This window comes from Piliocolobus tephrosceles, chromosome 1, assembly GCF_002776525.5.
Source record: "Piliocolobus tephrosceles isolate RC106 chromosome 1, ASM277652v3, whole genome shotgun sequence".
Taxonomy (NCBI): domain Eukaryota; kingdom Metazoa; phylum Chordata; class Mammalia; order Primates; family Cercopithecidae; genus Piliocolobus; species Piliocolobus tephrosceles.
The window spans coordinates 186063619-186080937 of NC_045434.1; the positions used below are offsets into that span (position 1 = coordinate 186063619).

The window sequence follows — 17319 nt, forward strand, 5'->3', positions numbered from 1 at the left end:
CCCCACGTGGAACTCGTCTGTACACATCTGGTTCCTTGTCCCGCTCGGACGCTGCTTTGCCAAGGTGTTTGACTTTGGAGAGCTGGAAGAAACAACTCCTCTTTTGTGTTTTTATCTGTTTTTTTTTTTTTTTTTAAATCTGTGTCCAGAGGTGTCTTTTAGTCTCTGGCCCCAATGTCCACCTTTCATTTTTACACAGGAGGATCTTGGGATTATCAGGCAAATCAGCGCTCAGTGATCTTCAGTAGTGTTCTTTAACTGACTCTTAAATACACAATGAATTGTCTTTTTCTGAAAAGTAATTCAGGAAAAGTTTGAGTTTATGAGGGAAGAGAAAGTAAACCCTGCCATTGATATCTTTGGGGAGTTCTTTCATCTGAGAGGACCAGAGAGTCAAGGAAAGATGGGAAGAGGGGTTCTCAGGGCCGTAGTCATCAAACTCTATGGGCATAAGAAGCCCCCAGGCCTCACGTGTAATAAACATCCCATTCCTGGCCGGGCGCGGTGGCTCAAGCCTGTAATCCCAGCACTTTGGGAGGCCGAGACGGGCGGATCACAAGGTCAGAAGATCGAGACCATCCTGGCTAACACAGTGAAACCCCGTCTCTACTAAAAATACAAAAACTAGCCGGGTGAGGTGGCGGGCGCCTGTAGTCCCAGCTACTGGGGAGGCTGAGGCAGGAGAATGGCATGAACCCGGGAGGCAGAGCTTGCAGTGAGCTGAGATCCGGCCACTGCACTCCAGCCTGGGCGACAGAGCGAGACTCCGTCTCAAAAAAAAAAAAAAAAAATCCCATTCCTGGGGCCCACTGTCCAGATATGGGCCCGAAATGGGCACCTTGGGTCATTAGGCTGTAGGTATTTGGAGGGCAGGTCTCACTTAGGGAATAGTTGCTCAGGGTTGGTGTTCAGCTGGATGGGGCTGGCTCTCCTCTGTGTCTCTGTGGTGGTCTCTTGGGGCTCTGTTTGGCATTAGCATCTGCACAAAGCCCAGTTTTCTTCTCTCTGAATTTAACTGGATACTTGGTGGTGGTGTGTTGGCTCCCCGCCTCTGTACCCTGTATATGCTGCCTTAAAGGATGTCCACCGTTAGCATCTTATTAATCCAAGTAAAGGAGCTGTGGTTCTTTGTCACTTGGAGCCTTGGATGCTCCTCTGGGAGCGGGAGGAGGTGGCAGCCGCAGTGGAACAGCAGCCGCGGCAACTGTGTGACGCGTCCCAAGTCAAAGACCTGCAGGTTGGGTTAGCATAAGGAAACTCGCTGACTTACTCAGTGAGAAGGGGTCTTTCTGTCTTATCTAGAGCTGAGAATGAAGCGGAGAGCATCAGACAGAGGAGCTGGGGAAACGTCGGCCAGGGCCAAGGCTCTAGGAAGTGGGATTTCTGGAAATAATGCAAAGAGAGCTGGACCGTTCATCCTTGGTAAGCCTCTGACCTTTGGGAAAAATGGGTGGGCTGGGAGGCAGGGGCAGGGTACATTGGCTCACATGATCTGACCAGCAGACATCAGAGTGGGGTGGCCCACCCTCAGCAGTGTGTGGTCCTGCCCTGCCCCAGGCCCGGTCCCTAGCCTCACTACTTGAAGCGGAGTATATTTATATCAGTGGAAGACCCAAGCCTTAGGTCACTCTATACCAGGGGCTGTCAGTGTTTTAGCCGCACCAGCCTTACATCAGTCTTAGCTAATAGCTAGGCTCCATGTCTTCCCCCAGAGAATCCTATGTGTGCCCCTAGAATGTTGATGTGCCCACAGGAAGCACACCCATTAGAAGTCATTAGCTGCATTAGAACCCAAGCTCTGGCCAGGTGGCAATAGCTCACTTATGTAATCCCAGCACTTTGGGAGGCCGAGGTGAGAGGATAACTTGTGGCCAGGAGTTCAAGACTCCGCAAGTTTGGGCTTGGGCAACATAGTGAGATCCCGTCTCTACAAGAAAATATAAAAATTAATTGGGCATGGTGGCACATGCCTGTAGTCCTAGCTACTTGGGAAGCTGAGGCAGGAGTATTACTTGAGCCCAGGAGTTTGAGGTTACAGTGAGCCGTGATCACACCACTGCATTCCAGCCTAGGAAACAGCGTGAGACTCTGTCTCTAAAAAAATAAAATAAAAACCCAAGATCATCCGAGGCACTGCTTTATGCCATTCTTGGATGGCATAATTTCACAAAGCATTTTGTATAGCCCCCCAAATTTCCTTAAATTGGCACAGAAATTTTGGCACAGGTGTTGGCAGTTGGCCAGAGGAGCAGCAGAGCATTACTATATGATGCGTAAGGACCAGCAGTCCAAATTGCTTATAGTTGGAGTTGTGGCCAGAGACTGGGCGTGAGTTTTACTTTGGGAGAGCATTTTGGACTTACAGGCACAGGATAGTTCCAGCTCCAGTCATTTAGTACGTAGTTAATGGTGCGTACCTGCTACGTGCCAGGCCTGTGCTGTTTGCCAGGCATGCAGCAGTGAATAAGACGGACAAGTTCCTTCCCTCACAGAGAAACAAACAACTCACCAGTCATCACCGGTGGTACAAGTGCCTTGAAGAAGTTCCATGATGATGTGAGATGAGCAGGGCCTGTGGGTAGGGCAGGCAAGAAAGGCCTGTCTATGAGGAAGCTCCATGTGAGCTGACACCTGAGGAGGATGAGCAGCATCTGTGGGAAGAACATTGCAGACAGAAGAAACAGCACTGCAGAGGCCCAGCAGCAGGAAAGGGCTTACCACGTTGGGAACTAGGAGCCCAACATTAGGAGCTGGAGTATGGCATGGGACGGGGAATCCTCCCTTAGAAAGATGGGAAGGAACCGAATCATGCCAGGCCTTGGAGGCCAAAGAGTTTGGGTGGTATGTTAAGAGCAGTGGGTCTATGAACATGTCACTGGTAAAAAGGAAAACAAAGAGCAGCAGACTTTGTTAAGAGTTTTTCACGCAGCAGTGGCACTGTGACATCAGATTTTCACTCTGAAAGCTCAGGCAAGGCGCTGTCAAGGGACAACAAGCGTTGTGCATCTCCAGAAATACAGAAGGTCCCCAAAGCTGGCACTTGAACAGGGGCCAGGTGGCTGTCTCAGAATCACCAGGGAACCTGTTGCAGCTATAGTTTCCTGGATCCTCATCCTGAAGTTGCTCTTCAGAGGATCCAGGATCTCTTGGGTTTGTTGCTTTTTTTGAGACAGGGCTTTGTTCTCTTGCCCTGACTGGAATGCAGTGGCGCAAACATAGTTCACTGTAGCCTCAACCTCCTGGGCTCAAGCGATCCTCCTACCTCAGCCTTCCAAGTAGCTGGGTCTACGGGTATGCTCCACTGTGCTCAGCCAATATTTTATTTTTTGTCGAGAAGAAGTCTCACTATGTTGCCCAGGCCGGTCTCGAACTCCTGGGCTCAAGCAGTCCTCCCACCTCAGCCTCCCAAAGTGTTGGGATTACAGGTGTGGGCCACCGCACCCAACCTGGATCTCTTGGTTTTTTTTCTTTTTTTTTTTTTTGAGACGGAGTCTCGCTCTGTCGCCCAGGCTGGAGTGCAGTGGCACGATCTCCGCTCACTGCAAGCTCCACCACCTCCTGGGTTCACGCCATTCTCCTGCCTCAGCCTCCTGAGAAGCTGGGACTACAGGCGCCCGCCACCACGCCCGGCTAATTTTTTGTGTTTTTAGTAGAGACGGGGTTTCACCGTGTTCGCCAGGATGGTCTCGATCTCCTGACTTCGTGATCCGCCCGTCTCGGCCTCCCAAAGTGCTGGGATTACAGGCTTGAGCCACCGCGCCCGGCCAGATCTCTTGTTTTTAATAGATGCTCCCCAGAGACTCCAGCGTGCACCCAGGGTTGAAAACCTCTCTTTGGGAAATGTGCCTGCAAACGCTGGATGTGCTCCAGGCAGAGCACACATACCCCTCTATTTTTGGACCGGAGACCTTGAAAACTCTACCAGGAGACCTTGCGGGGGGGTCAGTTCAGTGCATGTGAGCTATGGTGCCCTCCTGAATAGAAGGTCTAGTAAGAAAGACCACATGGTGACCTGGCACTGTGACAGCCAGGGCTTCTGAAAAGGAGACCAGCAGCTCTCTGTGCCGTAGGTCCTCGTCTGGGCAACTCACCGGTGCCAAGCATTGTGCAGTGTCTGGCAAGGAAAGATGGCACGGATGACTTCTATCAGCTGAAGGTAAGTGAGACATGAGGGTGAGGGTGCCTCAGAACCAGGGCCTGTCATGCCAACCCACTGCTCCCTCCTCCACCTTCACACCTGCGTCATTGTGAACAAGAGTAGTGCCATTTCTTCCCGAGAAGCAACCAAGTTCACAGTCTCCCTCGGAACAACTTCTGATTTAAAGAGTTTTGTCTGTGCATAAATTACATCACCATCATATTAAGAAAAACTATTTCACTTGGTGTGTCTATGTGTGCGTTGTGCGCAAATGTCATGTGGTAGAAAGCCCCCTGCTTCCCCCATTCTGGTTGTTCTGCTGTGTCAAGTGAGGTGTTCTGGTTTTGGTTTTATTTTTGTGCTTTCCTAAAGATCCTGACCCTGGAGGAGAGGGGGGACCAAGGCATAGAGAGCCAGGAGGAGCGGCAGGGCAAGATGCTGCTGCACACCGAGTACTCGCTGCTCTCTCTCCTGCACACGCAGGACGGCGTGGTGCACCACCACGGCCTCTTCCAGGTGAGCGGCCTGCCCCCCCCCCAACCCTTCGCACCCACCTCTGACTGGCTCCAGGGGCTGCTACTTGCTGGGGCCACAGCCATACGAGCAGCTCACGTGACCCTCGGGTGTCCCTGCCATGCTGGGTACATCAGGACTTCCAGGGTGGGTGGCTGGGCTGGGCTGGGCTGGAAGTCAGGCTGGACCACACTGGCTGTGCTCCTGTGGGGATGGTTACAGCCTAGCCAGGAATGCATACAGTTTGCATCTTACAGCAGCCAGGCTTTCTTTGAAGAGCCACTTTTCTGAGAAAAGAGGAAAGCAGGAAATCACTTAAAGACACTCGGGCTCAGGCTGGGCGCGGTGGCTCACGCCTGTAATCCCAGCACTTTGGGAGGCTGAGGTGGGTGGATCACAAGGTCAGGAGATCAAGACCATCCTGGCCAACAAGATGAAATCCCATCTCTACTAAAAATAGAAAAATTAGCTGGGCGTGGTGGCGCATGCCTGTAGTCCCAGCTACTCAGGAGGCTGAGGCAGGAGAATCTCTTGAGCCCGGGAGGCGGAGGTTGCAGTGAGCCAAGAATGCACCACTGAGCTCCAGCCTGGGCAACTGAGTGAGACTCCATCTCAAAAGGGCCCTTTTGTCCTTTTTTTTTCTTTCTTTTTTTTTTTTTAATGGAGTCTCGCTCTGTTGCCAGGCTGGAGTTCAGTGGCGCGATCTTGACCCACTGCTACCTCCACCTCCCAGGCTCAAGCGATTCTCTTGCCTCAGCCTCCCAAATAGCTGGGACTACGGGCATATGCCCAGCTAATTTTTGTATTTTTAGTAGAAATGGGGTTTCACCATGTTGTCCAGGCTGCTCTCAAACTCCTGACCTCAGGTGAGCCACCGCTCCCAGCTCCGGGCCCTTTTTAGCTGCATCGTCAGAAATTGGCCAGGCTAGGGTGGGAGGGAAGGCGACAAGGAGGAACCAGCATTTGGGGCCGTCTGTAGATCTCCACAGTTGTTTTGGAGCCACCTGTTCTTCCACCTGCTCAGGAATTTCAGTTTGTCCAGCAAATGTGCCTGTGCTCCCGTGCTCAGATGTTCCAGGTCCCTTAGGAAAGGCGTTGATTAACAGTGTGTACCTGACGAGAACCATTCTTGGGGCAGCACTGAAGTTGTGTCTCCAGAAATGAAGAGTTGGGTTCAGAATGACCCGAGCCCTCCTTACAGGCCTGGGAACAGCCTCATTCCTCAGCTGAGCGTCCACTGAGCCCTCAGCCATTTGCTGGCCAGGACCAGCTCTTGCTAAGACGGACCTGCTGTTTCAGAGGCAGCACAGTGCCAGAGAGAGCACTCAGGTTCTGATGCTGACAGTCCTGGATTCAGCTAGTATGACCTTGGGCAAGTCACTTCAGGTCTCTAGGCCTCAGATTCCCCATCTGTAAAATGGGGAGAGTGGTAACAGTACCTACCTCCAGTGGTGGTTGGGATGATGAATGAGAGTGAGAGTCAAGCACCAAGCTGCTGCTGGAACTCTGTCATCATCATTGCTGTTCAGGCAATAAAAACTCCTTGTCAGCTTGAGTTCCTGAAATAGAACAAATGGAAAGCACTTCCCACCCCCCATGTATACACCCCACCAAGGTCTTTGTTCTTATATGTGCAATTAGAGGTGACTCAGAGTATTATTAGGCAACTCCAAAAATTAAGAGTATCCCCGTAAACATGAAAAAAAATTGAGAGTGATTGTGGCTTCTTGGTATTTTGTCTCTGATATCTTCAGAAGCTTGGCCTTAATTCATGTCATTTTGGATGAGAGAACCTGGGTGATCAAAAGTGTTTCTAGTGTACTGTCTGTGTGCCAGACACTGTGCTAGGGCCTCTGAGAAAAGCAAATATGAGGTGTGGTCCTGCTCTTAAGAAGAAATGTGGAGACTGGGCTCAGCGGCTCACACCTGTAATCCCAGCACTTTGGGAGGCTGAGGCAGGTGGATCACAAGTTCAGGAGATCGAGACCATCCTGGCTAACATGGTGAAACCCCGTCTCTACTAAAAATACAAAAAATTAGCCAGGCATAGTGGTAGACCCCTGTAGTCCCAGCTACTTGGGAGGCTGAGGCAGGAGAATGGCGTGAACCTGGGAGGCGGAGCTTGCAGTGAGCTGAGATTGTGTCACTGCACTCCAGCCTGGATGACAGAGTGAGACGCTGTCTCACAAAAAAAAAAAAAAAAAGAAAGAAAAGAAAAAGAAGAAGAAATGTAGATATTTAGTTCTCCAGGAGTTCCCCAGAGGGGACAGGTTAGTCTACCCCACATGACACCAAGGACTTCTTCAAGATGGTCAGATGAAGTCCGCAGGTTGTACCTATTTTTTGTCTTACTCGAAATACTTTTCAGCAAGGAAAATGGGTCTAGAGCTTGCTAGCATTGTGTCCATCTCGCAGCCACAACATTGGTGGCAGTACCCACTTACTGAGCCCTGGCAGTGCAGGACCTAAGCACAGGACATGGATTGTCTTATTTACTTCTCTTGGGCTATGAGGGAGGGATTACCAGCTCTCTTTTACCGATTAGGAACTAGAGACCTGGAGAGGGTAAGCAAACTGCCCAGGTCCCACAGGTAAAACAAGGTGGTTGGGGCCTGAACCCAGCAGTCTGAGGTCAGAGTCACTCTTAGCCACCACTGTGTGACTGTCAGGAGCACTACGTCCATGAGGAAAACAGGTGTCCTGGACCTGTGTGGCCTCTGGAGCCTGCCAAGATTGACCTCTTTCTAACTTCTACCATCTTAGACATCGAAAGGGGGTTCTGTTGGTAATTACTGGAATCTGGGTGCTCTGGAGGGAGGATGCCCATTTTTGCTGCTTAAGCACTGGGCTGAGAGGGCCCTTGGGCTTTAAATGCCCAGACCTGATCTGAATCCTTTGTATTTTGATCAAAGCATTAAGCTTTCAGCTGAGATGTTTTAGCTTCAGCCTCTTGCTGGTCCTGGCATTTGACACACAAGAGGCTTCACAGTGCTGAGCCACCCCACGGTCTAGGCTGCCCAGGCCTCAGTCCTCTATGGCCTGCACATGCAGGCTAATTCCAGGCTCCCTCACTGGTTTGAGTGTCCAACTCCAGAGAGTCCCAAGCCCTGGCCTTGGCCCTGTCGAGTTCACAGCCAAGCCCTGTGCTGCCCCCTTGCCTCCCAGGACCGCACCTGTGAAATCGTTGAGGACACAGAATCCAGCCGGATGGTTAAGAAGATGAAGAAGCGCATCTGCCTCGTCCTGGACTGCCTCTGTGCTCACGACTTCAGCGACAAGACCGCTGACCTCATCAACCTGCAGCATTATGTCATCAAGGAGAAGAGGCTCAGCGAGCGGGAGACTGTGGTCATCTTCTACGACGTGGTCCGCGTGGTGGAGGCCCTGCACCAGGTGAGGCCACACTCTGCTGCCACACCTTCTGGCCACAGAGAGCCACCTTTCTTGCTGCTGCTGAGCAGAAGGCAGCTCTGTCCTGCACACCTGGGTGTGCTTTGCAGCTAGGAGTGTCCAAAAGAAGAGTGGCTGAATGGCAGGTGCACAGGGGGAGACACAGTGCCACCCTGCAGGCCACCTTCCTGGAGAGGGCTGACCTGCAGCCCAGCAGAGCCCATGTGGTAATTCCCCATCAGTTAAGAGGCCTGGTGTCCCCCATGTAGTGATGACAGTGAGATACCCACCCAAGCAACTACAGCACGTCTGAGCTTTTTGTAGGATTAGAGGTGTCAGACATGCCGGGACAAAGGGTAGGAGGGCCTGAGCCTCTTCCCGGTGTACCACTAATGTGGGCGGAGCCTGTGGTACTTAGTCACAAAGCGATGACAGCTCCTCCCCGACCCCCAGATCCATCCTGTCTGTGGAATGTCTAATGGAGATGAAAAGATGAGTGACTTTCCCCACCAGCCGCTGCCCAGAGGGGAGAAACAGCTGAAGAAGCCGCTGCAGATGGGGAGACACTGACTAGGTGCACATTCGTTCCCCATCCAGATGCATGGGTCATGTGAACTTAGAACTGTCCTGATCTGCCTGTGGTTGGAGCCTAAAGAGACACATCATAGAATTTTTCCCACCTTCTCTAACACCGGGAGAGCCCCCATCTTACAGGGTGGGCCCTGACCCCACCTCTCACATTGACATTATAAACCATACGCCTGTTGTTTTGCAGAAGAACATCGTGCACAGAGACCTGAAGCTGGGGAACATGGTGCTCAACAAGAGGTAAGATCCCTGTCTCTTCATCCACGCTGTTACCCTAGGCCTGGGGCGGGCTACACATTGCAACTCTCTGGTGCCCTGCAGTGTCCTCATGGAGATTCCGACTCAAAACAACCCACTTCCTCCAGGAATCCCAGGACTCTGGGGATGGGATGAACATGGGAATTGGAGGCTTGCTGAGACTGGGAGTTTTGAGCCACAGAAAGGGAGCTCTGGGAAGAACTTTAGATCTCCTCCCTGGTCCATTTATTTGTCATGCCTGGCTCCTAGTGGATACTCAGAAAATTACTATAAAAATGGACTAGATGGTCAGGCACAGTGGTTCCTGCCTGTAATCCCAGCATTTTGGGAGGCTGAGGCAGGAGGATCACTTGAACCCAGGAGTTTGAGACCAGCCTGGGCAACATAGTGAAGACTCCATCTCTACAAAAATATATCTTTTTTGAATGGACAATTGGGGTGAAGGAATGAGCAAAATGAGGCCTTGCTGTAGGTCAGTTTCCTCAGGAAACAGACTCTGAGGTTGACGTGCAGGAGGTTTACTGTGGAGTGCTCTCAGGGTGACGGGGTGGAATTAGGCAGAAGGAGAAGCTGAACCTCAGTGAAGTCCCAGCAGGGCCTCAGCCTGAAAAACTCGAGAGTGGGATGGCCCTGCAGATGGCCTGCGCATGGCCTTTGTGCCCGGCTAGCAGTCACTGAATGTCTGCTGTCCGTAGGGAGGGGCACTCCCTTAGGCAAGGCGGCAGCTTTTGGCTAAGAGCCGCCTGGAGAGGGATGCAGCTGTGAGTAGTTACTGTAAAATTTGACCAGCTCTCTCAGCAGCAGGGAGAGCATGCCTTAGACTTGGAGGGGATCAGGCGGCCCACCCCAACATTGTTGGTGAACCAGCAGCAGAGGGAGACCAAGCGTGGCCCTGGTTTCAGGCTGTCATCCCACCTCAGCAGAGGGTCCTGGGCCTCTTTGGAGTGATCTGGGACAGTGCTACCGCTGTCTCACCATGTTGGAGGGACCACCAACCATGTGGGGACCCAGGACCGGCAGGAAGTGGGCCCACTCTGTGGACTACCACCATCCTCGAAATGCAGGGCTGAGGAGGGCGCATCTCCCCCCCCCCGCCCCGCCCCCACCCATTCTTCCTGAGCCTCCCTCCCTCACCTCTCAATTCAGCGTTGAGCAGGTTGGAGGGCTTACAAAGACAGCCCGAATCTCACAGCAGAATTGTGGTGGTGGGTGATTCATTCCATGATGTGGCTGTACCAGCCCAGCCCAGGAGGGGCCTGAGGCCCACTGTCCTCTAAAGGGGCCAAAGCCACAGTGGTCAGAGGAAAAGAAGCTGCCTGAAAGCTGGCCTCCGGGGAGGGGGCATTGCCTTGTGCCCCATCTCAGCTGATGGCGAGTTACTGCTGGGGGCTCTAGACCCGCAGCTCCAGCCTGAGAGGCCATTGGGATGATGCTGTGCATCTCAGCAGCTAAGCCTTCTCCATCCTTCGACTAGCACCACCTGGTGCTGGGGCTGCAGACAGAAACTCTCAGTGCCACCACTACCCTCTGGAGCCCACCATCTGATGGGGTGCTGACCAGAAGATGGTCTCATGTGTGGAGGACCAGCATGCAGAGGGCAAGGGGCATGTGGAGGGACAGTGGCTGCTGCCTGAGTTGATTCGTGAAGGATGAGTTGGGATTTGCCAGACTGAGAAAGTGAAGGGATGAGAACCTTGCCCTGCTATGCTCTGCAGGGGGAAGGGAGGGAAACAGGAAATTCCAGGGCTGCTTAAACCCTGGACTGGCTGAGTGAGTGAGTTGGGGAGGACGGAAGCAGCACTGACATGGGGGTCAGACCGCTCACTTCCCAGTGCCAGCTCTTCATTATCTTGGAGACTGTGAGAGTGTGTTCGTTTGGTTACTTATTGATTGAATTCATTTATTGAGGTACCAAGCGCTTCTCTGAGCTTCCATTTCCTCATCTGTGAAAGTGAAGGTCATCCTGGCTTCCCGGGAAGATTGGCCTGAGATGCAAATAAGTGGATGTAAGGCTACCTAATATGACAGGGTCTGGCGCATCACAAGCACACCCCAGTGCTAGTCTAGCCAGGACTGGGGAGCCTGTGGCTGAAGACAGGAGAACAGGACCCATGGGCTCACGTCTCTGGAAATGAGGCCTGCTGTGTGTTGAGCGGCCAACGAGGACACCCCTGGTGAGGGCCCAGCGGTCCCCCAGCCATAGCTCTGCACCATGAGAGGAGGTGGTAGGGAGCCCCGACCAAACCAGCCCTGGACTGTGGAGAGCCAGTTGTCATAGAGTTGGGAAATTGGGTCCTGCCCCTTCCCCTGGCCCTCTCTGGGGCCTTGGGGCAGTCCCATCTTGCTGTGGACTACAGGCCCACTGTTCACAAAGAAGGCATAATTTTTGGGCACCTAAATCCATCTGGCCACAGAGCCCATGTCCCCTCCAGCTGGACTAGAGAGCTCCCAGGCCTTCCACAGCAGCCATTCATTGGCTCTAAATGAGCATTGCGGGGTTGTCATGGGAACGTGCCGAGCTCATGCCTGCTAACCACACCAGCACTCCCGGCCCCTCTGTGTCGCTGGGGGATTTGCTTCCAACTCTCACTTCCGCAGGCCCCCTTGGTCCTGGAAGTGTAGTCAAGGGGTCGCACCACCCTGCAGACCCCAGTGTGGCTGTAGCAGCTCTGCTGTGCGTGCGTGCTCCTCGGGGTGCAGAATGCCGACGCCTCACTCACACCCAGACCCAGACAGAGGTTCCGGCTGCCTTTCACTTGAGTCATGGGCACTCCAGAGGGGCAGGGCGGTGTGGTGCAGACCCACTGCTCTGTGTGTGTCCTCGGGCACATCTTCTGCTCTGGGGCCCCACTCTCACCTCGCTCAGTTGAGAGTTAACCTGAAGGAGCTCCAGCCCACTCCAGCCCCTTCCCACCCGTCATGCCAGGCTCTACCTGCACTGGAGCAGCAGGCAGGCCAGCTGGAGGCCTTCTCAGCAGAGCAGAGAGCTCCCAAGGAGCAGACAGGGGAGGTGTTGGCAAGGCAGCTGCAAGGACGAGTTCATCCCACTTTGGATTTTAAAAGGATCGAAATTCGAAATCCTCTTCTGGGGTTATGTGAGGTGCCGTGGGGTCTTTCTGCTTCCTCCTTTCTTTTTGGTAGGCAGGCAACATACCAAGTTCCTAGAAAAGGAGAAAAACACTGTGGCAGCCCAAAGGGCCATAGCTAAAGCGTGACTCACTCAGAGCCAATCCTACTGACACACGTCCCCTCCCTGTCCCACTCTGCCCTTGCCCCCTCCTGTCAGGACCAGAGTAGGGGGTGTGGGACTCCCAGGGAGCTGTGCACCTCCCACTTGGGTGGTGGTGGCGGGGCAGGGGAGCGTTGCCAAACCTCAGGAGGCCTTGGAGCTGCCCGTGCCGCTTCCTGTGGAGAGACTCCAGTGCTCCTGCCGCTCAGCCCTGCAGAGCCTCAGCTGTGCCTGCCTGTGTCCTGGCAGAGGGCGGGAAAGTCCCACCAGCAGTGTTGAGTTGAAAGCTCAGCCACACTGGCGCGTGCTGTCCCAGGCCTGTTGTCACACCATGGCACCTCTCCCCTGCCACCTCCAAGACGGAATCTTTCCCACCATGTGTGCCAGCCACCAGCTACTACTATTTGTCAGGCACTGGACAAGAGATTCACACAGCAAGGACGTGGCAGAGCCAGGACTAGGAACCTGACTCCCAAACCCACCATACTCTCTCCTGAGCTGTCCTCCTCCCAGCGTCTTGAACCTCAGAGACCCACAGGATGCATTTGTAGCTTCTGCAGCCATCTCTGACCAGGAATGCCTCTGCTCTGTGGGAGCCTTCTGGACAAGAGGCCTGAGCAGTCCTATATTCAGGGCAGCGGCACTGGAGCTTCAGAGCTAGAGCAGTCCACTGCTTGACGTGCACGTGACCCTGCGCCGTGACCCTTCACCTGTGCACTCAGGCTCTAGCCACCCGTGGGTCACCGGTCAGATTCCTATGGCAGCTGACAGGGCAGGCCTGTGTAGGCGCTGGAGTCGGCGTTTCCTTGGGGAATCCAGAGGACAGACTGGCCTTTGTTTTGCATCAAGGCCTTTGCCAGCAGAATTCCCCAAGATCGCTGAGGGCTCTCAGAGCCTCCTGGACGCAGCTCCTGGGGAAATCCACCGGCAGCCACGCATGCGCTGTGCCTCTGAGAGCTCTGAGAGTTGATTGTAGTGAGAGGCAGCCCAAGGCCCCCCTGGAGCTTTCCTTCCTGCTGTCCTCCCAGCTTTTCCCCCTAGCTTCTCCACCCCGCCAGCCGACACAGGAGCAGGGCAGCTGGGCAGAGAGGCACCCTTCCTCATTGCCTGCCCCCGTGGGCCAGGAAACCTTTCCCAGGCCTCTTAGACAGGGCCTGCCCACCCTCCCAGCCCCCAGTGTGGTGCAAGGTCCTCTCAGGGCACTTCCTTTTGTCCACATGTGAGTTTTCTCCAAAGGATCAGAGCCCAAAGCTACTCTGCCCCACGCCTTTCAGAGGGAGAGTCTGTGATGTTCTAGCCAGGGCAGAGTCACAAGTACAAGGTAAGGGATGAGTCAGTTTTGATGGAACAGAAGGAAAAGTCATTCAGGGCCTGGGGCCTTGCCCGGGGACACATCTGGGCATGAGGCAGCTGTCAGTTGTGTGCCCAGCTCTGGGACCTCGCAGACCTGGGCTTGGATTCTGCTGTTCTGCTCACCAGCTGCATGACCTTGGCCAAGTCCTTTCACTTCCCTGTGCCTTTGTTGTATCATCTGAAACCGGACAGTGAGAAAATCCCCCTCACTGGCCACTGTCAGTTTCTTCCTCTACAGTGGTTGTGGGGCCAAGTGAGACAGTGACCCGACAGACTCCATGGTGTGGGGGCAGCTGGGGCCACCCTGGGGTCACCTCCCAAGGCGGAGTCACTCATCTCTGCTGGCCTTCCTTTTCCTCATGTGTGAATGAGGAAATTGAACTAAATCTCAGATCGCTCCCAGTCTAGAATATTACACGAGGCTGTGTTGTTCTAAGCCCTATGCTGTACCCCGAGATTCATCCAGGGCAGCGGGTCCAGGGATGGCCTGTGCAACACTCAGGACCTGGGAGAGAAGCCAATCCCTGCTGAGACAGCTTGGCTGATGGCCAGAAACGTCTGGGGCCTGATTCCCCTGCTCCCTGGAGAGGGGGTTGGGGCAGCTGCTTCGCCCTCTGGTGAGAAGCCCGCCTTCTGCTGTTCAGGATTGAGGACTGGCCCGGCGAGGTGTGCCCTGCCTATGTGTCTTGTGCCCGTTGCTATAGACACTGAGGTTTGTTCACTCTCTGTCTCCCACTCCTAGGACACATCGGATAACCATCACCAACTTCTGCCTCGGGAAGCATCTGGTGAGCGAGGGGGACCTTCTGAAGGACCAGAGGGGCAGCCCTGCCTACATCAGTCCTGACGTGCTCAGTGGTACGTGTGTGTGCCAGGCAGTGGGCCTCCAAGCTCAGTATAGCCAGGCTCTGTGACAATCCACTCAGCAAATCTGTGGGCAGGCCCTGGGCAAGGTGCTGGCGCTTCACTGGGGGCCCAGACCAGTACTGTCCCTCCCCATACAAAATGTTTGGTCTGTTGGAGGTGGAAGGCGTAACGATAACACGAATGCATGTTTAATTCCTCTGAGATTAGTGCTAGGGAGGAACAGGATTGCCGTGAGCGTGGATGAAGGGTGCTTGAAGGACTTTCCCCACGAGGTGACAGTTGAGCTATGATCTTAAGGGGAACTAGGAATTCCCTGGGTGTGTTGTGACTGGGCTGAGGCGGAGGGTCCCAGAGGCAGCACAGCACATTGGAGCAATTGCAAGCTGCTCAGAAATGAGCCTGGTTCAAGAGGAAGCCAGAGAGGTGCGCAGGGGCCAGATCAGGCAAGGCCTGGCGTAGGCCTCGTTAAGAGACGTCATCCCTTACTTCAAGTGCGAGCGGAAGCCTTTGAACAGTTCTCAACTGAGCGTGCCACTGTGAGTTTGCGTTTCAGAGCCCTCACTCCCTGTCTTTGTTCACTCATTCTGTTACTATTTGCTGAGGGCCACCCAGGCCCAAAGCTCTGTTCTAGATACTTTGGAGACAACAGTGAACAAAGTAGATAAACATCGCTGCCTTCATGGAGCTGACTTTCTAGTGGGGATGAGACAGATAATACACAAAACAAATAAATAACTTACGGGCCGGGCGCAGTGGCTCCCGCCTGTAATCCCAACACTTTGGGAGGCTGTGGCGGGCAGATCACAAGGTCAGGAGTTCGAGACGAGCCTGGCGAATATGGTGAAACCCTGTCTCTACTAAAAATACAGAAGTTAGCGGGGCGTGGTGGCAGTTGCCTGTAACCCAAGCTACTCGGGAGGCCAAGGCAGGAGAATCGCTTGAACCCGGGAGGTGGAGTTTGCAGTGAGCTGAGATTGCACCACTGCACTCCAGCCTGGGCAGCAGAGCGAGACTCTCATCTCAAAAAATAAAAATAGGCCGGGCGCGGTGGCTCAAGCCTGTAATCCCAGCACTTTGGGAGGCCGAGACGGGCGGATCATGAGGTCAGGAGATCGAGACCATCCTGGCTAACACGGTGAAACCCCGTCTCTACTAAAAATACAAAAAACTAGCCGGGAGAGGTGGCGGGCGCCTGTAGTCCCAGCTACTCCGGAGGCTGAGGCAGGAGAATGGCGTAAACCCGGGAGGCGGAGCTTGCAGTGAGCTGAGATCTGGCCACTGCACTCCAGCTCGGGCGACAGAGCAAGACTCCGTCTCAAAAAAAAATAAAAATAAAAAAATAAAAATAAAAATAAAAAAACTCCTAAAGTTACTGCCCACTGATCTGATTTCGAAGTTCCAGACACAGTGCTGAGCGTGACTCGCATTATCTGTTTAAACCACACAGCTATCCTGTGTGGTCAATATCTGAAGTCCTTTTCTCACAGATGAGGAAATTGAGGCTTAGAGATGACATCTCTTATCCAAAGTCATAGCTAATAAATAGTAAACTGGAAAATGGAGGCACAGCCCCAGGGCTGCCTCCTACTAAAGCCCATGCTCCCAACTCTTTCACCGTAGACTCTGTTGCTTTCCCTTTCTCCCTTGTCCTCGGCCCAAATCCTTTAGGGAACCGGGGCTTACACCCACTCCCATCCCTCCAACATGGAGAACTTGGGGTTGTCTCCAGGATCCTTCACCCCCACCCCACACATGAGTGCACCCTTTCTGTGCAGTGGCAGAGCCAGCCTCGTCCCAGGTCTTCACACACGTCCTGGTGAGCAGGCTGCTGTAATACAAGCACTTACAACTCCCTCGGAGGCTCCCCCAACTGCTGCTTCTGCTGGAGAGCCAGGCCTGTCCCCAGGGCTGCCCGTGTGCAAAGACAGTAGCACCATTCCCCAGACCTGGGGGTTTTGGTTGGAGTCACCACAGCCTCTGCTAGAGGGGTCTGGGTGCCAGGGGTATACCCTAACTCCCTGGGCACCACCCCCATGGCCCAGCACAGCCTGGCACCCTCCAAGTAATCCCCAAAGCATCCCTATAGGAGATAGAGCCAGGCTCCTGCCTCCACCCAGCCTGTGAGTGGGGCTGTGGCCGTTTGCAGGGCTCAGGCTGGGGGCTGGCCCTGGTTGGGACTCTTCTCTCGCAGCACCAGGCTAGAGTGGCCTTCATTTGCAATCTGAAGCTCTGTGGGCCTCCCTGCTGTTGCCAGCAGCCTATCCTTCTGGCTTTTCCAGACTCGTGCCAGTCTTGGAGGATGAAACAAAGGGATCTGACTGAATCAGAAAGAGTCCTCGACTGGGAGACCAGAGACATGGGTTCTCAGTTCTGGCCTTGCTGTTGAACAAGCTGTGTGATCACGGCCTCCAATCTCCTTCTGACTTCAGCTTCCTCCCTCCTGGGTTAGAAGCTGAAGTACCAGCCCTGCCATGTGGGTTTTGGGTCCAGGTCTGCCCTTTCATTTATTCTCCATGTGCCCAGCACGGGCATGGGGCATGGGGCTGTGAAAAGGCAGACCTGGTGTGGCCCTCATGGAGGTGATAGTCTGGCTAATAACCGTGTGAATCTGGGGAAGTTACAGACTTTTCTGGGCCTCCGTTTTTTCATCTATAAAATAGGGATGGCAGTAGTAGTAGTACCTGAGGGATTAAATAATGCCCTTAACCAGCCGGGCACGGTGCCTTACTCCTGTAATCCCAACATTTTGGGAGGCCAAGTCGGGTGGATCACAAGGTCAGGAGATCGAGACCATCCTGGTTAACATGGTGAAACCCCGTCTCTACTAAAAATACAAAATATTAGCCGGGCGAGGTGGCGGGCGCCTGTAGTCCCAGCTACTCGGGAGGCTGAGGCAAGAAAATGGCATGAACCCGGGAGGCGGAGCTTGCAGTGAGCTGAGATCCGGCCACTGCACTCCAGCCTGGGCGACACAGCGAGACTC

General features: G+C 53.9%; 1 protein-coding gene across 3 annotated transcripts in view; it reads left to right on the forward strand.

Annotated features, from left to right (window-relative positions):
• Window positions 1–15170, forward strand: part of STK40 (serine/threonine kinase 40) — a 39665-nt gene extending 24495 nt beyond the window's left edge. Inside the window, exons 2-7 of one of the 3 annotated variants that reach the window (XM_026455701.2) lie at window positions 1303–1422; window positions 4071–4156; window positions 4511–4654; window positions 7817–8044; window positions 8817–8869; window positions 14212–15168. In XM_026455701.2, the coding sequence (XP_026311486.1) occupies window positions 1311–1422; window positions 4071–4156; window positions 4511–4654; window positions 7817–8044; window positions 8817–8869; window positions 14212–14383 (795 nt within the window). In that variant the 5' untranslated portion in view covers window positions 1303–1310 and the 3' untranslated portion in view covers window positions 14384–15168. Of the gene's footprint in view, window positions 1–1302; window positions 1423–4070; window positions 4157–4510; window positions 4655–7816; window positions 8045–8816; window positions 8870–14211 lie in introns of all 3 variants that reach the window. The other 2 variants (XM_026455703.2, XM_031934326.1) reach the window with 2 other exon arrangements.
• The last annotated feature ends 2149 nt before the right edge of the window (window positions 15171–17319 follow it).